General features: G+C 66.6%; 2 protein-coding genes across 2 annotated transcripts; both read right to left on the reverse strand.

Annotated features, from left to right (window-relative positions):
- Positions 1-2,592: 2,592 nt before the first annotated feature.
- INSL3 (insulin like 3) lies at positions 2,593-4,068 on the reverse strand. Its single transcript, XM_076001236.1, has 2 exons — positions 3,879-4,068; positions 2,593-2,934 (listed from the first exon to the last, which is right to left on the reverse strand). The coding sequence occupies exons 1-2, from the start codon at positions 4,066-4,068 to the stop codon at positions 2,729-2,731; spliced, it is 396 nt and encodes a 131-aa protein (XP_075857351.1). The 3' UTR covers positions 2,593-2,728.
- Positions 4,069-5,780: 1,712 nt separating this feature from the next.
- JAK3 (Janus kinase 3) lies at positions 5,781-24,430 on the reverse strand. Its single transcript, XM_076001523.1, has 23 exons — positions 23,701-24,430; positions 22,806-22,929; positions 22,429-22,540; positions 22,138-22,283; positions 21,500-21,794; positions 20,272-20,394; positions 20,044-20,201; positions 19,262-19,373; positions 18,231-18,417; positions 17,189-17,316; positions 16,846-16,977; positions 15,941-16,025; positions 15,126-15,253; positions 14,323-14,455; positions 14,089-14,240; positions 13,373-13,523; positions 11,933-12,072; positions 11,110-11,299; positions 10,211-10,335; positions 9,891-10,063; positions 9,015-9,132; positions 8,676-8,786; positions 5,781-7,055 (listed from the first exon to the last, which is right to left on the reverse strand). Exons 1-23 carry the CDS (start codon positions 23,882-23,884, stop codon positions 6,948-6,950), a joined length of 3,315 nt encoding a protein of 1,104 aa, XP_075857638.1. The 5' UTR covers positions 23,885-24,430; the 3' UTR covers positions 5,781-6,947.

A 24,430-nucleotide genomic window follows, 5' to 3' on the forward strand; every position in this document is an offset into this window, starting at 1 on the left:
TTGCTGGTGAGCGCGCGTGGTGCCTGCTTGTCCATTCTTGGGGAACTTCACTTAATAGTGTGGGTTCCAGCTCTCACCAGGAAAACATAAGATGTGCTATGTCACCGTTGTTTCTTAGAGCTGACTAGTACTCCGTGGTGTACATGGACCACATTTTATTAATCCATTCTTGGATTGATGGGCACCTGGGCTGTTTCCACAGACTTGCGATTGTGAATTGTGCTGCTAGAAACTTCTTCTTCTTCCTTCTTTTTTTTTTTTTTTTTAAAGAAGCAGTTTACAAGTGTGACCAGAGAGGAGCCCAATCTGTCCCTAAAAAGGCTTATTTCCGGGCGGGGAATGTCGACCGCTGCAGGGTCTCCACCATGCAGCTCTGGCCACACCCCGCCCCTGCTCACACACCCGCCGTGGCTCCCTAGTGCCCTGGGCTCCTCCGCTCCAGGCCGGGCTCTGGCTGCGGGCGGTCAGCAGGGCAGGGGGCAGCAGGCGCAGCGTGGGGCGCCCAGCCTTCCAGCAGGGTCCCTTCCGGATCCCGTCCCGGCCGCCACCCAGCCTCCCCAGGCTGGCCATGCCCCGCCAGGACCGCGGCTCCGCCCCTCTCTGCCCCTCGTCGTTTCCTTCCTGGCACAAGCATTTATCGTGCGCCTGCTGTGTGCCACACGCCTTGCCCTGCACTTCCCTCCTTCCCAGGAGAAGAGTCAGCGACTGGCACCAACCCAACCCGCGGGTGATCACACAGGAAGTGAGAACGTGGAAGAGACGCGGGGAGTGCGGACAGGCATTAGCCCGGAGCTCAGGGAGCCAGGACTGTGGAGCCGAGGCCAGAAGAGGGAGGACGAGACCCCCGGGAGGACCGAGGGTGAGGCTCGGGGGCGGAGGGCACAGTGGGGCACGTGCAAAGGCCCCCAGGCAGGAGGGGGGGGTGTCTCGGGGGCCCGGCAGGAGTGACATAAGGGAAAGGTGGAAGGAAGCAGGGCGGGGTGGGGTCACACAGGCCTGGCCACTCGGGGCCTTACGGGCTGGGTGAGGAGAGGGGGTCATGTGAGGGTCGTGGCACCTTGGGAGCAAGGAGGTGACATGATTGATGTTTAAGTTTTAAGAAGCCGAGGCCGGGCGAGGTGGCTCACGCCTGTCATTCCGGCTCTCTGGGAGGCCGAGGCGGGAGGACTGCTCAAGGTCAGGGGTTCGAGACCAGCCTTAGCAAGAGCGAGACCCCGCCTCTACTAAAAATAGAAAGAAATTAATTGGCCAACTAATATATATAGAAAAAATGAGCCGGGCACGGTGGCGCATGCCTGTAGTGCCAGCTACTCGGGAGGCTGAGGCAGGAGGATGGCTTGAGCCCAGGAGTCGGAGGTTGCTGTGAGCGAGGCTGACGCCACGACACTCACTCTAGCCTGGGCGACAGAGCCAGACTCTGTCTCAAAAAAAAAAAAAAAATGAAGCCGAGAAATGGCTGCTGTGGGGATGGGCCATGGGGGAGGCTGAGGCTGAGGCGCATCCAGCAAGAGACTCCAGCCCGGAGGAGGCGGGGCTGCAGGGGTTTCTAACAGGTGCATCTGCCCTCGGCCTGCCCTGCTCACACACCCGCTGTGGCTCCCTATTGCCCGGGGGCGGGGGCAGTCCCGGCTCCCCTGCTGCGCGGACCGGGAGGTGCCCCCGCGGGGCCTCGCGTCCACCTGGACGTGAGCCGGAAGTAGTGTCTTTCCGGACGGGGCCGAGGTAGAGACCGAGGTTTTATCCCGGATCGGGGTGAGACCTAAACCCGGCCATGCCCGTCCCTGCAAGACACGGGAAGGGAGGCGCGATCACGGAACAGGCCACGAGGCCCACCGCAGGCAGAGACGGGAGTGAAGCGGCCACAGGCCGACGGTGGCCAGGAGAGAAGCCGGCACGGACCCTCCCTCCCACCTTGCCGACACCTCGGTCCGGACTCCCGGCCTCCAGAACCGCGGCAGGACTCACTCCCGTTGTCTCAAGCCGCCCAGCCTTTGGTCATCTGTGACAGCAGCCCTGGAAACCGCGGGGCTGGCTCACACACACGCACAGCCGGGTTCGCGGTACCAGGGGTCACATCCTACAATCCCCGAGTCGGGGTGAAGGGAGGGTGCGGTGAGGAACAGCCGGGGCCGGATGGACAAACGTCTGCTGCGACGGTCACTCGGACACACGTGTGTGTGTGTGTGTGTGTGTGCATCGTTCTAGGCCCTTGGTGGAGACCCAGGTTCAGGTCCTGCCGGTAGCCACGCCCTCTCCCCGGGCCTCAGTTTCCCCACTTTGTGCTAGGTTGGCATCAAGCTCCCGGAAGTGTTGGTGCGTTCGTGTTTGGGGGGGGGACAGGCTCACTCAAGGGCTGACCGAGGCTTGTCCCTTTTGCTAGAGAAAATGCAAGAAGCTGCTTTGGATTATTTATTTCCTGGGGGGTGGGGAGAAGCGAGGGGGGGCGTGACACGCGGGGTGGGGGGGAGTCTGGAGCGTTTCCTCTGCGCAGGGCAGCTGGGCGGGAGCCGGAAGCCTCCGGGCTGCGGTCGGGGCGCGTTTCATTCCCCAGTTGGCGCCACAGAGGGCTGGCGGGGCGCTGGCCTGGGGTAGGTGGTGAGCACCCCGCCCCAGGGGGTAATTAACAACGTCCCCCGCAGAGGTGGGACTTCCTGGCGCTGTGTGGCCTGGGGAGCTCAGGAGACCCGACCAGACCCCTCTGGGCCCCCCCAGGCTGCCTCAAGCGGGGTCAGTGGGGGCAGAGGGTCAGCAGGTCCTGCGGGCTGCAGCCACTGAGGCAGCAGCGACGAGCCGGGTTGGCGCTGGCCGCGCGGTGGCGGCGGTGCCGCGGGGAGGCCTGGGGCCGCGGTGGCAGGCCGGGTGCCGGCGCAGGGTCGCTGTGGGCCACCAGCCCCAGGAGCAGATGCCGCCTCTCCAGCCACTGCAGCAGGTCGCCTGCGGACAGAGCGGGACTCAGCGGGGACGGGGACCCCAGAGGACGCCCGTGCCGTGCGCGCGCACGCACGTCTGCGCGCTCACATCCCGCCGGGCCACCCACCAAACGCTCGCGGCTCGCTGCCCTGCCGCGCAAGTGTTTTTTTTTTTTAAATTAGCCGGGCGTGGTGGCGCGTGCCTGTAGTCCCAGCTACTCGGGAGGCCGAGGCGGGAGGATCGCTGGAACCCAGGAGTTCGAGACCAGCCTGAGCGAGAGCGAGACCCCGTCTCTACTATAAATAGACAGAAATTAATTGGCCAACTAAAAATAGATAGAAAAAATGAGCCGGGCGTGGTGGCGCATGCCTGTAGTCCCAGCTACTCGGGAGGCTGAGGCAGGAGGATTGCTCGAACCCAGAGATTCAAGGCTGCACTGAGGGACGATGGGGCCACGGCTCCTGAGCCTGGGTGACACAGCCAGTTCCCCTCTCAAAGACCCACAGCAATCAAGACGTGTATTTTAATGCAATACTTTTAAAGATCAAAATTAATACAAAAATTCTTGGAGATAAAAATATTGACCTTTTTTTTTTTTTGAGACAAGATCTTGCTCTGTCACCCAGGCTGGAGTGCCGTGGCGTCACCACAGCTCACTGCAGCCTCCAACTCCTGGGCTCAAGCGATCCTCCTGCCTCAGCCTCCCACAGTGCCCAGCCAAAATACTGGCATTTTCAATAACGACAGGATCCCGCCGTTCGCTTACGACGCGCTGCCTCCTCGCCTGCCTCGCCCTGTTTCTGGCGGGACAGGGGACCAGGACTCCGAGGACCGAGGACCGTCACGCGCTCTGTGCGCCCACAAGGGAGCCCGCCCGCCCGCCGGGGACGCGCACCCGCACGTGCGCGCGCACCTGCCCGCCCCGGCTCCCAGGGCGCGGCCCCCGCCCGCCCGCCGCCCCGACTCACGGTCGCCGCCGGCCACCGGCCTCCCGGCCTCGGGGGACCAGCGCGGGCCGCCGCACAGGCGCACGAGCGCGCGCACGAAGTGGTGGCCGCACAGCTTCTCCCGCGCGTCGGGGGCGCGCGTCGGGCCCAGCGCGCACGCCAGGCCGGCGCCCAGCAGCGCCAGCGCGCACGCGCACTCGCGGGGCCCCATGGCGCGGCAGTGCCCGGCCGGCGCGCGACCCCCTCTTATAAGCGCCGGGGCCCCCGCAGCTGGGGACCTTGGAATGGGACAGAGCGTTCCGCAGCCCTGCCCGGGGGGAGGGCCAAGGCTGGGGTCAGTGCTAGGGCCCCGCTCCCAGGGCCGGGGCCTTGGGCTTAGCTCCCCCCGCCCCGGAGGAGCACTGGGAGGGGAGTCTGAATTTATTTTTTTGTTTATTTCTTTTTTTAACTGCTTTAAAGAGGTGACATAGAGCCCGGCGTGTAGTCCCAGCACTCTGGGAGGCCGAGGTGGGAGGATCGTTTCAGCCCAGGAGTTTGAGACCAGCCTGGGCAAGAGAGAGACCCCATCTCTATAAAAAATAAAAATAAAAAAATTAGCCGGGTGTGGTGGCACCGGCCTGTAGCCCCAGCCGCTCGGGAGGCTGAGGCAGGAGGATCGCTTGAGCCCGGGAGTTGGAGGCTGCAGTGAGCTGTGATCGTGCCACTTGTACTGGGCAACAGAGAGAAACTGAGAAAGAAAAGAAAAAAGGGAGGGAGGGAGGAACAAAAAGGAAGAAAGAGAGAAAGAAAGAAAGAGACAGACAAGGGGAAGGAAGGGAGGGAGGGAGAGAGGGAAAGAAAAAGAAAGAAAGAAAAGAAAAGAAAAAAGAAAAGAGGGAGGGAGGGAAAGAAAGAGAAAGAAAGAAAAAAAGAAAAGGAAAGAAAGAAAGATGGGGAAGGAAGGAGGGAGGGAGGGAGAGAGGGAAAGAAAAAGAAAGAAAGAAAGAGAGAGAGAGAGAGAGAGAGAGAGGGAGGGAGGGAGGGAGGGAGGGAAAGAAAAAGGAAAGAAAAGGGTGAAATAGGTCAACTGAGAAACTGCAGCATCTGGTGGGGGCAGGAGTGGCCATCTTGGAGACCGGCGACACTTGGAGCCTCCTGTCCCCGTCTCTGCTCAAATCAGGGAACAGGCACCGCGAGGTCCCGAGGCCGAGGCAGCCACGCCAGGGCTGGGGTCCCCGGGAGGGCGGGCGCGGCCCCGGCTCAGCGGGCTTTGTTGCCTGACCGCCTGCCGGGCGACAGCTCAGTCATCCAGGGGAGACTTACAGCTCCGTTTTACCAAGGAGGGAAACTGAGGCTGAGAGAGGGGAGGACACTGGGCCCGAGGCAGGGAAGGCCTGGGACGGACCCCAGAGCAGCCCCTTCCCGCTTCCCACCATCGGGGGCCGTCCGGGGGGCTCCAAGGACAGGGCAGAGATCTCTGTCTCTCTGTGTCTCTGAGTTTCTCTCCCCCTTCGTCTCTCTCCGCTGCCCTCTGTCTCTGTCTGTCTGTCTGTCTGTCCCGGGCTGGCTCTCCACATCTTCCCAGCAGTCCTGGGGCGCGCGGGGCTGGGGCAGGGGCCGGCCTGGCCCCCGGTGATGTGGGTCCCCTCCCCCGGCCTGGCCTTGCCCTCTGACCCCCGAACAGCCTGTTCCTCCCACCCACCGAGAGCTGATCGTCATGGGTGCCCTGGGCTGGAGCCAAGGCCAGCAGCTGGGGCTGGGGGAGGTGGCCTGTCCTCCAGGGCCCGGCCGGGGCCCCGCCCAGCTGCCCTTCCCCCCCTACCCGGCCTGCCCCGGGACCCCCATGGGGCCCCCCAAGAGGTCTCAGCCTCCAGCCCTGACCCATCCCGCCCGGCTCGCAGACCCCAGGGTGCCAGCCGTCGCCCCAAGTCCAGCAAAGAACCGTCTTGTCCACTGAGTTTTTTTATTCAGCCAACAAACGCTCCCAGGGCCCCGTCTGTGCCCGCCCCCACCAAGCCCCCAGGTCAAGGCGGACGGAGCTGGACACACTCGCCCCCTCCGCCCAGGGTCAGAGTGGAGCCAGAGGGAAGGGCGGGGCTGGGATAGTGGTGGGAGGGCGGCAGGGATGTGACAGCTGGGGTTTTGAGAGATGAATAGGAGTTTCCCAGGGAGGCAAAAGGGGCAGAAAAGCTTGGCGGGCGGGGCGAGGAGGAGCAGGGGCGCTCTGCACAGCCAAGGGGCGCACTCTGCCCATCTCATGGGGGTGGTGGGGGGCCTTAGGGCCCAGAGAGGGAAAGCCAGGAGCCCAGCGGCTCGCGTGCAAGTGGCAAAGAAAGACTGGGCTCCAATGTCTAGGCTGTCAGCCTCCTTCCTCTGGGCCTCCTCCCCTGGAGATGCTATTCCCTCCGCCTGCAGCGCCTGCCATTCCGCCACTGTCTGCAGCGCCCCCGCCAGGCTCTGTGCCACCCCTCTGTGGCTCTCGGGGGAGGGGGTGGGGCGCAGGACAAAAAGGGCCCCATGGCCCAGGGTCCCCAGCAGGCACCTGGGCTCCCCCAGACAGCCAAGCCCCAAGCCCGCCTCTGCTCCCGTCCTTGGCTTCCTCCGGGGACAGGGAGAGAGAGAGAGAGAGGGCAAACGTCTGATGGCAGCTACTTAAAGCCACATTAATGTCCCTCTTGGCAATAAGACAGGAGACTCCAAGCCAGCTGCCTGTTGCCCCAGCTGCGTGGGAGGCTGAGGTGGGAGGACTGCCTGAGCCCGGGAGTTGGAGGCCAGACTGGGCAACAGAGTGAGACCCTGTCTCTTTTTTTAAAAAAAAAAAAGGAAAAGAAAAGAACTCAGGGCGTGGGACGACGGGAGGGGCTCGGCCAGGCCCTGGGTCTGGCATCTGCACAAACTGCAAAGGCCACCGGCTGCTCCTCGGGCCGGGGGAGCCCCCAAACGCGATGTCATCGGCCACACGGGGGTGTCCTTCGCGCAGGGGCCCCTCGGGGGGCCTGAGGCCAGAGAGGGGCTCTTCCCTGCCCGAGGCCACGCACGCACGCAGCCGGGTGGTCAGGCCCGGGTGCAGAGGTTGGCCCGCGGGACAGACCCGGGTCTCCCGCACGGCTGCTACCCGCGGCCCCCGCCCCACAGCGCCTCCAGCTGGGGGCCCAGGGCGCAGAATGGCGGCCGGTCCTGGGGGCCCGAGGCCCAGCACAGCTTCATGAGCTCGTGAACCTGCGGGGGGGGCAAACGGGGTCGTGCCCTGAGCCTTTGGAAGGATGTGACTCCCATCCCCAGGTTTTGAAACATAAGTGAGATTCCCCCCCACACACACACACACACCTCTGCTCCACAACCTCCCATGGCTCCCTGTGCGTCTTAGAACAAAATCCACACGATCGCAACCCTCCCCTCCATCGCTTCCCTCTGGCCACACCAGCCCAGCCCCGCCTCCCCTGGCACTGTGAGTTAAAGGCACCAAGTTCGTTCCCACCCCAGGGCTTTTATTTTTCTATTTATTTTATTTTATTTTTGAGACAGAGTCTCGCTCTGTTGCCCAGGCTAGAGTGAGTGCCGTGGTGTCAGCCTAGCTCACAGCAACCTCAGACTCCTGGGCTCAAGCGATCCTCCTGCCTCAGCCTCCCGAGTAGCTGGGACTACAGGCATGCGCCACCACGCCCGGCTAATTTATATATATATATATATCAGTTGGCCAATTAATTTCTTTCTATTTATAGTAGAGACAGGGTCTCGCTCTTGCTCAGGCTGGTTTTGAACTCCGTGACCTTGAGCAATCTGCCCGCCTCGGCCTCCCAGAGTGCTAGGATTACAGGCGTGAGCCACCGCGCCCGGCCTCCACCCCAGGGCCTTTGCACCTGCCACATCCTCCGCTGGGAGTGCCTCCTTCCGGCTTTATTCATGGGTGGGCTCCTCCTCCTCCTCCTCCAGGCACCCCCGCCCCCCGCCAGGCCCTGTTCGCCACCCCCTCCCCCTGCTCCTCTCATTCAAGGCACCTGCCGCTCCCAGAGTGTTCTCAGTAGCCACCGCTGCTTACGGGAGGAGGGGCTAGCAGCTCTTCTCTCCCCGGCTAGGCCGGGTCCCCAGCGCCCACCACGGGGCCCAGCGTCCGGCAACTGTCCGGGCACTGTGTGGGTTCAGTACGAATGACCGGCCGCGTGACAGACACTTCCACAAAAGTCACGGCGATCAGCCCCAAGCGTCACCACCACTTAAGGAGCGCCAGCTGTGTGCGGGGCTCCGAGCCGAGCCGCCATGGCATCGGCTGCTCTGATCTTCCCCCCCCTGTAAGGCAGTACGGTTCCCACTGTGGAAATGGGTAGACCGAGGCTGCCAGAGCGTCGCTGGCAAGCCACAGGAGGCAAGAGCGGCCAGGTCGGCCGGGCGCGGCGGCTCACGCCTGTCACCCCAGAACTCTGGGAGGCCGAGGCGGGAGGATCGCTCGAGGTCAGGAGTTCGAGACCAGCCTGAGCAAGAGCGAGACCCCGTCTCTACTAGAAATAGAAAGAAATTAATTGGCCAACTAATATATATAGAAAAAATTAGCCGGGCATGGTGGCGCATGCCTGTAGTCCCAGCTACTCGGGAGGCTGAGGCAGGAGGATCGCGTGAGCCCAGGAGTCTGAGGTTGCTGTGAGCGAGGCTGACGCCACGGCACTCACTCTAGCCCGGGCGACAGAGCGAGACTCTGCCTCAAAAAAACAAAAACAGCGGCCAGGTGGAGGCCAGCATCCCGTTCCGCCTCACACTGGCAGGCAAGAGGCCCAGAGGGTCCGGCTGGCTTGCCTGAGACCCGCGGATTGGGAAACTGAGGCTGCCCCTCCCCCCAGCGCTCACCTCCGCAGGGCAGGCGGGCGGCGCCGGCAGCCTCTGGCCCTCCTCCAGCAGTTCCAGGAGGCGACACAGGGCAGGGGCGTCGCGCTCACACCCCATCATCCGCAGGAACTCCTGGGGACCAAGGGACATGTCGCGCGGGGTGGGGGAGGGTCGGGGGCGCGGGCGGCGCGCCGTGGGGGGGGTCGGCATGGCGAAGGAGGGTCGCCCCACTGAAGCCCGCGCCGCCGGGACCGGGGACGCCAAGCTCAAGCGGGGCGCAGGCGCGGGCAGGTGGCGCGTGGCGCGAGGGGCCGGGCTGGGAGGGAGGCCCGCAGGGAGGCCGGTGGGGCCGGGACTCACGGCCGAGGGGCTGCAGCCCTTGTCGCTGTAGGTGAACAGCTCGTACAGGACGACGCCGAAGCTCCACACGTCGGACTGGCGCGAGAACACGTTGTCCGAGAGCGACTCGGGGGCGTACCTGGCGCGGGGCGGGCGGGCCTTGAGGCCGGGGCGGGGCAGGAGGGGCGGCCTCGGAACGGGCACCGGCGGCTGCGGGACGGTGGGTCCCGGCCCGGGGACTCGCTGCCCCAGCTGTGGGATGCGTGGGTTCTCCGACCCACCCTGTGACACGCCAGGAGGGGGCGGGGCCAGCGCTGGGGGCGGGGCCAGGGCAGGTGGATGGGGCGGGGCCAGGCCACTGGGTGGGGCTAGGCAGGGGGAGAGGCTGGAGCTCAGAAAGGGTGGGGCTAAGGATGAGGGCGGAGCTGGGGTGGAGCCAGGACAGGTGGAGGGGCGTGGCCAGACCTCTGGGCGGGGCTAGGCAGGGGAGAGGCTGGAGCTGAGAAAGGGCGGGGCTGATGAGGGTGGAGTGAGGACAGGTGGAGGGGCGTGGCCAGACTGCTGGGTGGGGCTAGGCAGGGGGAGAGGCTGGAGCTGAGAAGGGGTGGGGCTAAGGATGAGGGCGGAGCTGGGGCGGAGCCAGGACAGGTGGAGGGGCGTGGCCAGACTGCTGGGCGGGGCTTTGCAGGGGGAGAGGCTGGAGCTGAGAAGGGGTAGGGTTAAGGATGAGGGCAGAGCCGGGGTGGAGCCAGGACAGGTGGAGGGGCGAGGCCAGAATGCTGGGCGGGACTAGGCAAGATGGAGGGGAGGGGCGGGAGCAGGGATTGGGCGGGGCCATGGCTGGGGGCGGGGCCGATACGTGGGGGGGAGGGGCAGGGTCCCCGCGTGGGTCCCCACCAGAAGATGGGGCTCTGGCCGGGCTCGCGGACCACGTAGTAGTCTTTGTCGAGCGGCAGCAGCTTGGCCAGGCCGAAGTCGGCGATCTTGACGTGCACCTCGCTCTCCACCAGGATGTTGCGGGCGGCCAGGTCGCGGTGCACGCAGCGGCGGGAGCCCAGGTACTCCATGCCCTGCGTGCCGCGCGGGGTGAACATGCAGAGGGAGCCCGGGCATGGTCCGGCGGGGACCCCAAGCCTGACTTGGCATCTGAGCCCAGGCCCCCCCATCCCCAGCCCGGACCCGCCCTCCACCACTCCGCCCGCCACCGAGCCCCGCACCTTGCAGATCTGCGAGGCGTAGAGGAGCAGCCGGCCGGCGTCCAGGCGCGCGCGGTGCCGCTGCAGGAAGTCGCGCAGGCAGCCGCTGGGCAGGTACTCCATGACCAGCCGCAGGCTCTGGCGGCCTGCAGGGGCGGGAGGGGTCACCGCAGGGCCCAGCCCCGACTGCTCCCCTCCTTCTCACCCCCATTCGCCGCGGCACCTTGTGTGCCTGCAGACCTCAGCGTTGCTGTCTGTGAAATGGGAACCGGGACAATGACACTTCTTGCTGATAGCTTCTAAGCATCTTGCACAACATACACTGCCTCGTTTAAATACCACATGAACCCACTTCTCAGCTGGGGAAACCGAGGCTCAGAGAGGTTTAAACTGCCTGCTCAAGGCTGCCCAGCCGGTAAGAAGTGGAGTCAGAGGCCAGGGCGCGGCGGCTCACGCCTGTCACCCTAGCACTCTGGGAGGCCGAGGCAAGAGGATCGCTCAAGGTCGGGAGTTCGAAACCAGCCTGAGCAAGAGCGAGACCCCCGCCTCTACTATAAATAGGAAGAAATTAATTGGCCAACTAATATATATAGAAAAAAATCAGCCGGGCATGGTGGCGCATGCCTGTAGTCCCAGCTACTCAGGAGGCTGAGGCAGGAGGATCGCTGGAGCCCAGGAGTGTGAGGTTGCTGTGAGCGAGGCTGACGCCACGGCACTCACTCTAGCCCGGGCAACAGAGCGAGACTCTTGTCTCACAAATAAATAAATAAATAAAAGAAATGGAGTCAGGATTTGAACCCATGTCCCATGTGAATGTAGATAAACAGGTATGTGAACAGCCTCCCTGGTGGGCTCGGCCCACCCAAAACGGCACCGCGGGGGCGCGGAGGGGACGGGCCGGGCATCCGGGAGGCGCTCACCGGGGCCGTAGCTGACGCCGCGGTACTTGACGATGAAGTCGCTGTGCATGGCCCTGAGGATCTGGATCTCCCGCTGGAAGTCCCTCTGCTGGTCCGGCCCGCTGTGCTGCAGCTGCTTCACGGCCACCAGCGCGCCCGTGTTGTCCCCCAGCGGGTCGTAGCGGCACAGCTCCACGCTGCCGAAGTTGCCCTGGGCGGGGGCGGGGCCGGTGTCTGCGTGCCTGGGCGCCGCCCCGCCCACCCTGCCCCGGCCCAGGCCCGCCCCCACCCCGGCCCCGCCCCCGGCCCCGCCCCCACACAGGACCCGCCCCTGCCTGCCCCGGCCCCGCCCCACGGCCCCGCCCTGCCCCCACCCCGGCCCCGCCCCCGGCCCCGCCCCACGGCCCCGCCCTGCCCCCACCCCGGCCCCGCCCCCGGCCCCGCCCTGCCCCCACCCCGGCCCCGCCCTGTCCCCGGCCCGCCCCCGGCCCAGCCCCCACCCCGGCCCCGCCACCGGCCCCGCCACTGGCCCCGCCCCCGCCCCCGCCCCCGGCCCAGCCCCCACCCCGGCCCCGCCACTGGCCCCGCCCCCGCCCCCACCCCGGGCCCCGGCCCGCCCCGCCCCGGCCCCGCCCCGGCCCTGCCCCTGGCCCAGCCCCGCCCCCGGCCCCGCCCCCAGCCCAGGCCACGCCCCACCCCAGCCCCAGCCCCGGCCCTGCCCCGGCCTCGCCACTGGCCCCGCCCCCGGCCCCGCCCCCAGCCCAGGCCACGCCCCACCCCAGCCCCAGCCCCGGCCCTGCCCCGGCCTCGCCACTGGCCCCGCCCCCGGCCCCGCCCCCCTCACCTTGCCCAGCTGCGAGATGTACTTCAGGTGTCTCTCCTCGAAGATGGTGGGGTCCTGGCAGGCGTAGAGCTGGGCGCCACTCCACAGCCCGTCGCGGGGGCCCAGGGCACCAGGCGTGGGGTCTGAGAGGAGCTCGTAATCTGGGGGGGCGGGGGGAGGGGGAGGGGGTGAGCGGCCCGTCTCGTCCTGGGCCGGGCTCCTGAGCCCTGCTGTGCCGCCCGGATCGGCGCGCTCACCCTCTCTGTGCATTATGGCAGGGCCACTGCAAGTCAAAGGGCACCTCGTGGGGACGGGGAAGAGGTGCCCCGCTGGGCAAAGGCGGCCTGCTTGTGCAGTGCACACCCTGCGCAACTGCACATGGCCACGCCGTTTGAAGGACTTGGGGGACCCCATCTCCTGCGTCCCGCTGCTAGGGGGTGTGGTCCCATCACTGAGCTCAGGCCCGCGGTGGGACACGCCGGACGCCCCTACATCCCTGACGCGGGGAAACCTAGCTCGGGGCCCTCCACACTCTCTTATCTGCAGAGGACCCGACAGGGACCCAAGGCCCTGGGGTGGGCGGAGCCACAAAGTGAGAGGTTCCTGCGGGCGTGCACACCCTCGCGGAATAAGAACTAAACCCCAGGCTGGCCTCGGTGGCTCACACCTGCGATCCCAGCACTCTCGGAGGCCGAGGCAGGAGGATCGCTTGAGGCCAGGAGTACAAGGCCAGCCTGGGCAACAGAGCAAGACCCTTTCTTCTAGAAAAAAATGTGTAAATAAGCCGATGTGGTGACGCACGCCGGTAGTCGCAACTACTTGGGAGGCTGAGGCAGGAGGATCGCTTGAGCCCTGGAGTTTGAGGCTGCAGTGAGCTCTGATCATGCCACTGCGCTCTAGCCCGGGCGACAGAGCAAGACCCCGTCTCAGAAAATAAATAAATAAATAACAACAAGAGGCCGGGCGCGGCGGCTCACGCCTGTAATCCCAGCACTCTGGGAGGCCGAGGCGGGAGGATCGCTCGAGGTCAGGAGTTGGAGACCAGCCTGAGCAAGAGCGAGACCCCGTCTCTACTATAAATAGAAAGAAATTAATTGGCCAACTAAAATATATACAGAAAAATATTAGCCGGGCATGGTGGCGCATGCCTGTGGTCCCAGCTACTCGGGAGGCTGAGGCAGGAGGATCGCTTGAGCCCAGGAGTTGGAGGTTGCTGTGAGCGAGGCTGACGCCACGGCGCTCACTCTAGCCCGGGCAACAAACAACAAGTAGACACCATCCCGTTGGACCTCGAGCCGAGGGGCCTGTTTGCCACGCGTCTGTCGCAGCTCACGCGGGCTGCCACAGTCACCAGCCGCCCCCGTCCGCCCTGCCCGGCACTCGGGGTGGGTTCTGGGTGCAAAACACGCCGCTCCCGCCGGGCCGACATGCCCCGCCCGCCCGCCCGCCCGGCCCGGGCACCTGAAGTGCTGAGGCTGTTGAGGTCGCGGATGACGGCGCGGAAGGAGGGCCGGCGGCCCGGCTCGTAGGCCATGCACTGCGCGATCAGCAGCGCCAGCTCCGTCCACTTGGGCGCCGGCAGCTGCCGCCGCTGCTCGTAAAACTGCAGCTTCTGAGGGCGGGGGAGGGGCGGGTCACCTCCGCCCGCGCCCGGGGACCCCGCCAGACCGCCCGGCCTCCCCCGCGCCCCCGCCCGCGCCGGGGAGGCCCTAGCCAGACCGTCTGGCCAACCCCGCACCCCCGCCCGCACCCCCGCCTGCGCCCGGGGGACCCCACCAGACTGCCTGGCCTCCCCCGCACCCCCGCCCGCGCCCCCGCCCGCGCCCGCACCCCCGCCCGCGCCGGGGAGGCCCTCGCCAGACCGTCTGGCCTCCCCCGCACCCCCGCCCGCACCCCCGCCTGCGCCCGGGGGGACCCCACCAGACCGCCCGGCCTCCCCCGCACCCCGGCCCGCGCCCCCGCCCGCGCCGGGGGGGCCCTCGCCAGACCGTCTGGCCTCCCCCGCACCCCCGCCCGCACCCCCGCCCGCGCCCGGGGCCCCCGCCAGACCGCCCGGCCTCCCCCGCCCGCCCCCAGGGCCCCCGCCAGACCGCCCGGCCTCCCCCCGCACGCGCGCGCGCACGCGGCTCTGGCCACCCTTCCGCCCAGACCGAGGCCCCCGAGCCCCGAGCTCCGACCTGGGCGGGGTCCAGGGCGCAGACGGGCACCGGGGCCGCGCTGAACACCTCCCAGGCCGTGGCGCCGAAGCCCCACTTGTCGGCCTCCAGGCCCAGCGTCTGCGCGCCCTGCAGGCACTCGGGGGCCACCCAGGGGATCCTGTCGGCCAGCACTGCGGGCGCGGGCGCGGGGCCGTCAGAGATCCGCCCTGCGCCCCGTCGGCCCCTCCTCCGCCCTCGCCTCTGGGCACTGACTCTCCGGGCTGAGCACCGTGGGGCTGACCCCGGGGTCGCTCAGCTTGATGAAGGGGGGGCTCCCGTCCGCCCCCTCGCGAGCCAGGAGCACCTTGCGCGCCGAGACGTTGCCGTGGGGAAGGCCCTTGTCCTCCTAGGCGGGCCGGGCACAGGGAAAGGCCAAGGGGGGTTTGACGGATGAATAGTCTGCTTGGAAAACTCCTATGCATCCCTCAAAGCCCACCTGGCGCTGCTCAAACAACCTCCAGCACCCTCCCCAGACTCCTAGCACCCTGTCCCACCTCACGCCGACCTGCGTCCCTTCCCCGTCTCCCGCATCACCCCCACCCTTTGGACCCCCACTGCCAGTTGGGGCAAAGTCGGATCTCCGGGGCCTGGCATGCAAGGCCCTCCCTCGCTCTTTCCTGAAGCTTCTCTTCGACACCCCGGCCTTGGCCTCCACACACTGCCCAGCCCGCGGGCCTTCTTCCTCGGCCTGACACGCCCGCCTTCCTTTCTCTTCCTGATGAACTCCTATTCAACCATCAACGCCCCGGCTCCAGTGCTCCCTCTTTCAGGAAACCTTTCCGCTGTCCAGCTCGATCACCTGCTACTCCCTTGACGTGCACGAATGCCTGGCTGCCCCTTCTAGTGCTCTCACGCCCCTCGGCCTCCACACCTGCCCCTCCCTCCAGCCTAAAATGCCCTCCCCTCCTGCTCTTACCAAACTCCTAACCGTGCTACAGAGCCCACTCCTAATGACCCCTCGGCCCAGAGGACACCTTCCCTGCAAGCGGAGGGTGGAGGGGCGGAGGAGCACTCACCAGGTAGTTGAGGGCGTAGGCCAGCTGCTTGGTCACCTGCAGCTTCCAGCTGGCTGGCACCAGGTGGCCGCGCTTGCGCAGGTAGGTGTCTATGGCTCCCAGGTGCACGAACTCCTGCACCATGGTGCCTGGGCAGGGAGCGGCAGGGAGCGGCAGGGTTGGTCAGCGGCTCTGCCCCCTCCACCCTCCTCCTCCTCCTCCCCACCCCACCTGTCAGTTATCAGCCTGCAGCGCCTGCAAGGTGGGAGTCCCGCCTGCACCTCAGTCCCAGGCTCCTCCGCCTTCTCCTCTCCCCTGCGTCCTCTGCCCCAAATGTGCCTCTTCCTTCCCCCCCTGGTTCACACTTTTTTTTTTTTTGATACAAGAGTCTCTGTCGCCCCGGCTAGAGTGAGTGCCGTGGCGTCAGCCTCGCTCACAGCAACCTCAGACTCCTGGCCTCAAGCGATCCTCCTGCCTCAGCCTCCCAAGTAGCTGGGACTGCAGGCATGCGCCACCATGCCCGGCTAAATTTTTTCTTTATATGTTAGTTGGCCAATTAATGTCTTTCTATTTTTAGTAGAGACGGGGTCTCGCTCTTGCTCAGGCTGGTTTCGAACTCTTGACTGGCCGGGCAAGCGCTAGCGAGCCTCAGAGCAGCTGGGGCGGGCGCGGGCGGGGACCTGGAGTTGCCGCCGCCCGGGGAGTGATGAGTGAGGGACGTGAGGACAGGATGACGGACCGGGACACGCGCCCCATGGGGCTGGGCCGGGCACTGTGGGCGCCCCGGCGGGGAGGCTGAGAGCACAGGCGGGCGGGGCGGGGGGGGGGCGGCTCACTGTCTCCGGCCATGCACACGCCGTGGAGCAGCACGAGGTGCGGGTAGGACACTTGGCTCATCAAGCTCGCGGCCTCCAGGAACGACTGGGCAGGGCGGGAGGGAAGGAGGACACAGCGCCGTCAGCGCACCACGCCGCATCGCGGTTTTGTTTTTTTATAATTTTTTTTTTTTTTGAGACGGAGTCTCGCTTTGTTGCCCAGGCTAGAGTGAGTGCCGTGGCGTCAGCCTCGCTCACAGCAACCTCAGACTCCTGGGCTCAAGCGATCCTCCTGCCTCAGCCTCCCGAGTAGCTGGGACTACAGGCATGCGCCACCACGCCCGGCTAATTTTTAAAATTTTTTAGAGACGGGGTCTTGCTCAGGCTGCTCTCGAACTCCTGACCTGGAGCGATCCTCCCGCCTCGGCCTCCCAGAGTGCTGGGATGACAGGCGTGAGCCGCCGCGCCCGGCCCTTCACCATTTTCTCATGCGGAATGGAAGCCGCTCTCTGGCCCACCTCTGGTCTCTCACATATACGTGGGAGATTTGGGCGTGGACAAGGGCTGAGCCTTCCCGTGAGCGGTCCGACCCCTCCCGCGGTCTTCAGCCACAGTGCTGGCCTCTTCCCTGCCCCTCCCCCCCAGCCAGCCCGCCCGCCGGCCTCCCCCACTGGCCTCCCCCACGCTCCTCGCACCTGCCAGGCTCAGCCCTGCCCCAGGGCCTTTGCACTGGCCGGCCCGCTCACTGGCGTATTTCCTGTTGGCATCAAACCCCCCACCCCATCCTTTCACACTTCCGGCTCAGCCTGGTGGCGGCTGCGCGTCTGTTGCTTCCAGACTCTTGTATGTCTTTCAACTTTCTCTGCGTCCACGGCCCGCCTCCAGCCGGTCCTGCCCGGAAAGTTCCGGCCGCGGCGGCCGCTCACCTCCATGCAGTTCTTGTGCTTGGCGTCCAGTACCTTCAGCACTACCTCCGTGTCCCGGGCCTCGCCGTCCACGGCCTCCCGGCGACAGCCCCGGTAAATCTTGGTGAAGGACCCGTGGCCCAGGTTCTCATGCTGGTGGCCAAGGTGACATCAAGAGAGGCCGCTGTGGTGGCAGGGTGGGGGCGGGGGCGGCTCCCACAGCTTCCCAGGCCCCGGCCCAAGGGAGACGCAGGGAGGCGCTTGGGCCCATTTTACAGACGGGAAGACAGAGGCAAAGGAGGGCGGCCTGGAGACACACACACACGGACCCCGTCTCTGCGCCCGCACTGAGGGCCCCCCGTACCCACTGCAGGCTGTCCGCGGGGATCTTGTGGAACGTCATCTGGCTCAGCTGGCGCTGGGACTGCGGCTGAGTGGGGGCCGAGGTGGACGGGCTGCAGCCGCTCCGGACCACGATCAGGTTGGACTTTTCTGGCGCCAGAGCAAGACGGAGGTCAGAGGCCACAGGTCCCCAGGGGCCGGCCCACCCCTTGCCGTCGTTTGGGTGTCCCCACCCCTAGAAGCTGACGCCGAGGTGGGGACCCCAGGCCACGCGGTTCATTTGAAAGGAGACCCCAGGACGCCCCAACGGGCGTTAGGGACACGAGACCGGGAGGGAAGGGTCCCTGCAGGAGGCGCCAAGAAGCGGGTGGAACTGTGGCGCCACCGGGGCTCAGCGCGGGCGGGCCAGGGACGGTGGGACATTCCGGAGAACCCACATGTCGGAATCGTCTCAGGGGAGGGGTTTGTCTGAGAGTGAAATCCACCCGGATGAACGGGGCGAGATGCAGGCGGGAGCGCTGGTGACATGACTGAGACCCAGCCGCTCCTGGATCCAGCCATGCCTGCAGCCCACACTCCACCCCGTGAGCCAACACATCACCTTTCTTTTCTTTTCTTTTCTTTTTTTTTGAGACAGAGTCTCACTTTGCTGCCCAGGCTAGAGTGAGTGCCGTGGCGTCAGCCTCGCTCACAGCAACCTCCAACTCCTGGGTTCAAGCGATCCTCCTGCCTCAGCCTCCCGAGTAGCTGGGACCACAGGCATGTGCCACCATGCCCGGCTCATTTTATATATATATTAGTTGGCCAGTTAATTTCTTTCTATTTATGGTAGAGGCGGGGGTCTCGCTCTTGTTCAGGCTGGTCTCGAACTCCTGACCTTGAGCGATCCTCCCGCCTGGGCCTCCCAGAGTGCTAGGATGACAGGCGTGAGCCTCCGCACCAGCCAACCTTTCCTTTCCTAAGCCACCTTGACCTGCAGTTCCCGCCACTCGCCACCACGAGGGAGCTGTCGCCGCCATAGCGCGTCAGGGCCCCACACCCACTGCCTGCTGGGGGGGGCTCACCTTTGGGTCTGGGGGCGCAGCAGGCAGTGAGGGTCAGCGCCACCCCGTCGACGCGCAGCCCGCCCTCCCAGCAGGCGGCCAGGAGCTCCCGGAGGCTGCCGTGGGGCCGGCCAAGGTCGACCAGGGAGAAGGTCCCCGGGGGGTCTCGGCGGATGAGGCAGCCCTTGTAGTCAGGGCCCAGCGGGGTCTGCAGAGCCGAGCGGGCGTCCCTGAGCCCTGAGCGGCGCGGACGGCCCCCTCCCCTTCGCTCCCTTTTTTTCTTTCTTGAGACAGAGTCTCGCTCTGTTGCCCAGGCTAGAGTGAGTGCCGTGGTGTCAGCCTCGCTCACAGCAACCTCAGACTCCTGGGCTCAAGCGATCCTCCTGCCTCAGCCTCCCGAGTAGCTGGGACTACAGGCATGCGCCACCATGCCCGGCTCATTTTTTCCATATATTTTCAGTTGGCCAATTAATTTCTTTCTATTTATAGTAGAGATGGGATCTAGCTCTTGCTCAGGCTGGTCTCAAACTCCTGACCTTGAGCAATCCTCCCGCTTCAGCCTCCCAGGGTGCTGGGATGACAGGTGTGAGCCACCGCGCCCGGCCTTCACTCCCTTTCTAAAGCACCGAAAGTTCTTTCCAACCTCTGGGCCTTTGCACATGCCGTGCCCTTCCCAGGGAATATCTTTCCCCTCCCCTTCCTCCGGGAGCAAATGCTGACACAGCTTTCAGGCCTCAACTCCAATGTCACCTCCTCCAGGGAGCCCTCCCCCTCCGCCTTGGCGACGGCCTCCCCTCCGCCCTGACCACGCCCCCTCCACCCTGGCCACGCCCTACCCTCCACCCTGGCCACACCCTCCCACTCCGCCCTGGCCACGCCCTCCCGCTCCGCCCTGGCCACGCCCTCCCGCTCCGCCCCGGCCACGCCCTCCCGCTCCGCCCTGGCCACGCCCTCCCGCTCCGCCCCGGCCACGCCCTCCCGCTCCGCCCTGGCCACGCCCTCCCGCTCCGCCCTGGCCACGCCCTCCCGCTCCGCCCCGGCCTCGCACCCACCTGGACGCAGACGGTGAGGAGGAAGCTGTCGAAGTCCTGCGGGCTGCGGCGGAGCACGTAGGAGCCCGGCCAAGAGCCTGCGGCCTTGAGCTTGTGCACGGCGAAATCCAGACTTCGGGGAAAGGCGGAGGGAACAGAGGGGCCAGCGAAAGACGGAGAGCGACAGAGAGACCGGGGTTCAAGTCCTGGTCCCTCTGGGGTCCTCGCCAGGCAACGCCCGCCCCTCCGCCGTCTATAGAACCAACCCAGAGTCTCGGCCTCTCCCTGGGAGGCTAGATAAGAGGCCATGGGTGGCCGGGCGCGGAGGCTCACGCCTGTCTTCCCTGCACTCTGGGAGGCCGAGGCGGGAGGATTGTTTGAGCTCAGGAGTTTGAGACCAGCCTGAGCAAGAGCGAGATGCCCTTGCATCTCTACTAAAAATAGAAAGACATTAGCTGGACAACTAAAAATATACAGAAAAAATGAGCCGGGCGTGTTGGCGCATGCCTGTAGTCCCAGCTACTCGGGAGGCTGAGGCAGGAGGATCGCTTGAGCCCAGGAGGTGGAGATTGCTGTGAGCGAGGCTGACGCCACGGCACTCTAGCCCTGGCGACAGAGCGAGACTCTGTCTCAATCAATCAATCAATAAAAAAGAAAAAAAAAAGAGGCCGAGGTGACGCCGGGCGGCTCGTGCACGTGCAGGAGGGGCCCTGGGGCGGCAGGGCAAGGGAGGAGAGCGGCGCCCTGGGCAGCGGGACAGCGACCCCCGGGTGGCCGCGGAGGACGGGCACGGGGGTCCTTACGTGATGGGGCCGTGGCACTGCTCGGCCACCTCTTCCAGCAGCCGCGGCGGGGCCACCTCCTTGCAGAAGAAGTGCCGCGAGTCCGCGGTCAGCCGGAAGTAGCCGTCCACGAGCGCCACGAAGGACAGCGCCTCGGGCAGCCCCGGGAACTCGGCCTCCTGCAAGGGCTCGGCCTCAGCGCCCCGCGCGCCCCGCCCGGCCGCCCCGCCCTGGGGGTCCCGCACCCACCAGGATCTGGTTGTCTGTCCTGGTGACGGTGACCAGGCGGTGCTCCCCGGCCGGCCCGACGCGCGGGGCCTGCTTGATGCTGATGTCCACGATCTCGGGAAAGTCGCAGAAAGGTTGGAAGGCCTGGGAAAGAGCCGGGGGGTTGGGGCAGGGGGGCCAGCGCCGCCCCACGCGCCCAGGCCCGGGAGCCCCGCGCCTCCCAGCCCCACCCCTCCCTCAACCCTGCCAACCCCCTCCCTGAGCCCCGCCCACCCGCCCAGGCCCCTCCTTCTAAGCCCCGCCCACCCCTCACCAGCCCCAGCCTCACTCAATTGGCTCCGCCCACTCCCTGCCCCTCCCCTCCCTCAACCCTGCCAAACCCCTCCCTGAGCCCCGCCCACCCGCCCAAGTCCCTCCTTCTAAGCCCCGCCCACCTCTGGCCCAGCCCCACTCAATTGGCCTCGCCCCTCCCAGCGCCCCTCTCAACCCTGCCAACCCTCTCCCCGAGCCCCACCCACCCACCCATGCCTCTCCTTGTAAGCCCCGCCCACCCCTCCCCAGCCCCACCTGCAATCGATTGGCACCGCCCTTCCGAGCCCCACCCCTACTTCAACCCTGCCAACCCCCTCCCCGAGCCCCGCCCACCCACCCAGACCCCTACTTGTAAGCCCCGCCCACCTCTCACCCAGCCCCACCCCGAATCATTGGCCCCGCCCATCCGAGCCCCACCCCTCCCTCAACCCTTCCAACCCTCTCCCCGAGCCCCGCCCACCCGCCCAGAGCCCTCCTTGTAAGCCCTGCCCACCTCTCGCCCAGCCCCACTCGATTGGCCCTGCCCCTCCCAGCCCCCTCCTTCAACCCTGCCAACCCCCTCCTTGTAAGCCCCGCCCACCCGCCCAGAGCCCTCCTTGTAAGCCCCGCCCATCCCTCGTCCAGCCCCACCCCACTCGATTGGCCCCGCCCCTCCCTCAACCCTGCCAACCCCCTCCTTGTAAGCCCCGCCCACCCCTCGCCCAGCCCCACCCCACTCGATTGGCCCCGCCCCTCCCTCAACCCTGCCAACCCCCTCCTTGTAAGCCCCGCCCATCCCTCACCCAGCCCCACCCCACTCGATTGGCCCCGCCCCTCCCTCAACCCTGCCAACCCCCTCCTTGTAAGCCCCGCCCACCCCTCGCCCAGCCCCACCCCACTCGGTTGGCCCCGCCCACTCCCTGCCCGTCCCTGCAGACCCCGCCCCCACGGCCCCCACCTGGTCTCCTCCGGGGCTCCAGGCGACGCCGCTGCCGCCGGCCACGCGGAGCAGCCCCAGCCCGTCCCGGCCCCCGGAGGCCCCCGGGAGCCCCACGCGGAAGGTCTCGGCGGCGCCCGCGGGACCCAGCCGCTCCAGGTCCAGGATGTACTTGGCCATGAGCGAGTGCCGGTCGGCCTGGCAGGCGGCCACGCGGCGCAGCGCGCGGCGCACGGTCCCGCGGATGCGCCTCCGCGTGACGAAGCTCAGGCCCTGGATGGCGTCGCGCAGGCGGGGCGGCAGGCAGGCCTTGTAGCTGCGGGGGGCCGGGGCTCAGCCGCGCGCTGCGGAGCGCTCTCCGCGGGGACCCGAGGCCCCCACGGACCCATTCGCGGACACGCGTGGGGACAGGACCGCAGGCGCGGAGGCCGTGAGCGCCCCTGGGGGGGACGGGCACACGGCGGGCCTTCCCGCCGCAGGAGTGGGCCTCGGTCCTGGGGGCGCCTCCGTGGGGGCGGGGTGCGCGGGAGGCCCCGGGGCACAGCAGGGACCCGCGGAGGGCTGGTGGGGGGTCGCGAAGGGGCGGGCGGCTGGGACCGCGTGGAGCCCCCCTTTGCGCGTTCCCGGGCGGAGGCCGGACCGGCAGCCCGGGGCCTCACCTGACGGTCTTCAGCAGCGCCCCCGGCCGCCGGGCCTGCTCGCGGGCCAGCCGGGCCAGGTCCAGCACGGCCAGGCTGAGACACTCGCCCTGCTCCTTGAGGCTGAGGCCGACGGGGAGGTGCCCGCTCAGCAGGTCACTGCGGTGCTGGGGGCAGCCACAGGGAGTCAGCCAAGGCCACCCAAGCCTGGGCCGCCCCCGGGAGGGAGGAGTGTCCCCCGAGGCCCCCACCCTCCCGGCGGATCGATCGCCGCCAGCCCCATCCCTGCGCGGAGCCCGGCGTGGACCCCACCTGGGCAAACAGGTGCTCCAGGACTGGCAGGTCAAGCACGGCGCTGGCCAGATCCTTGCGCAGCCCAAAGCGGCGGCATTTCTCCAACCCGAACCAGTTGGGGAAGTAAAAGCTACGGGAGCAGAGAACCCCCGTCAGCAGGGGCCAGGGCAGGTGGCAGGTGGCAGGTGGCAGACTCGGCTTAGGACTTGCAAAGCAGGGGTGGGGGTGCCACTAATTTGCTGTGTGACCTTGGGCAGGCGACACACCCTCTCTGGTCTCAGCCTCTTCCGTGACATGGGCAAGGATCAGACCCGCTCTGGGTGGGGGCAGGGGCCCCCTGGGGTGCGGGGAGATGATACAATGGCGGGTCCCCAGGGGCGGGCAGCACTGCCTACCGGAGTCTGTAGAGCAGGACCTGGGTGCCCGAGTCCTCCACGGAGAAGATGTGGCTCGGGGGGAACCAGCAGGACAGGTCCTCCGTGGCCAGGGCAAAGAGGGAGTGGTACACGGGCAGGATGCCTGAGGGACGGTTCCGTCAGCCCCTCCTGAGTCGCCCCTCTACCCCCCACAGGCCTGCCGGGGTCGCCTGCTGAGCAGCCTCAGCTTGGGCTGTGACGCTGCGTGTCAGCCCTGCCCCCCCACACTCTGCCCCGCGCCCTGTCCCTCTCCGGAGAGAAGTCACTGCACCTCCATCCCAAGAGGGGACCAGGCCGGGCTTGGCAGCTCACGCCTGCCATCCCAGCACTCTGGGAGGCCGAGGCGGGCGGATCGCTCGAGGTCAGGAGTTCGAGACCAGCCTGAGCAAGAGCGAGACCCCGTGTCTACTATAAATAGAAAGAAATTAATTGGCCAACTAATACAAAGAGAAAAAATTAGCCGGGCATGGTGGCGCGTGCCTGTAGTCCCAGCTACTCGGGAGGCTGAGGCAGGAGGATCACTTGAGCCCAGGAGTTGGAGGCTGCTGTGAGCGAGGCTGACGCCACGGCACTCACTCTAGCCTGGGCAACAGAGCGAGACTTTGTCTCCAAAAACAAACAAACAAACAAACAAAAAAAACAGGGGACCAGCCATTCTGCTTAAATGCCACCACACCTCTGAGTCTCTGCACAGGCTGCCCCGTCTGCCTCAGGTGCCCACCCTGTGCGCCCTTCTCCACCGGCGAACTCCTACTCATCCCCCAAAGCCCCGGCCCCAGTGCTGACTCCTGCAGGCCAGGGCTTCAGCTCCCGATCTGGGTGCCCCACGGCCCTCTACTTCCCTCGGGCCGAGTCCCCGTGGGGCCACACTCACCGCTGGCCTTGGCGGCCTGCACGCACAGCTCCTCAGCCGAGTGGTCCCCGAAGGAGAAGGACAGGCGCCGGGGTGGCCCCGGGCCCCGGGCGGGCAGCAGCACGTGCAGCGCACCAGCCTCGGAGGACGAGAGGCTGCAGGAGCGCTGGGGAATCAGCGGCGTCTCCTCGCTGGGGGGCGCCATGAGTGCAACCTGCCTGGGGCGCGCAGAGAGGCAGCGCCTGAGCCCCGGCCGGCCGGGGGACGAGGCTTGTGGCCGGGGCAGGGGACTGCTGGAGGAGGAGGAGGGGACGGTGGGAACAGAGACGCCCAGAGAGAGTCAGACATGAAGAGAAATAGAGCCTGGGCACGGTGGCTCGCACCTGTCATCCCAGCGCTCTGGGAGGCCGGGGCGGGAGGATTGCTCGAGGTCAGGAGTTGGAGACCAGCCTGAGCAAGAGCGAGACCCCGTCTCTACTAAAAATAGAAAGAAATTAACTGGACAACTGAAAATATGTAGAAAAAATGAGCCGGGCACGGTGGCGCATGCCTGTAGTCCCAGCTACTCGGGAGGCTGAGGCAGGAGGATCGCTTGAGCCCAGGAGTCGGAGGTTGCTGTGAGCTAGGCTGACGCCACTGCACTCTAGCCCGGGCAACAGAGTGAGACTCTGTCAAAGAAAGAAAGAAAGAAAGAGAGAGAGAGAGAAAGAGAGAGAGAGAGAGAGAGAGAGAGAGAGAGAGAGAGAGGGAG

This window comes from Microcebus murinus, chromosome 4 (genome assembly GCF_040939455.1).
Source record: "Microcebus murinus isolate Inina chromosome 4, M.murinus_Inina_mat1.0, whole genome shotgun sequence".
Taxonomy (NCBI): domain Eukaryota; kingdom Metazoa; phylum Chordata; class Mammalia; order Primates; family Cheirogaleidae; genus Microcebus; species Microcebus murinus.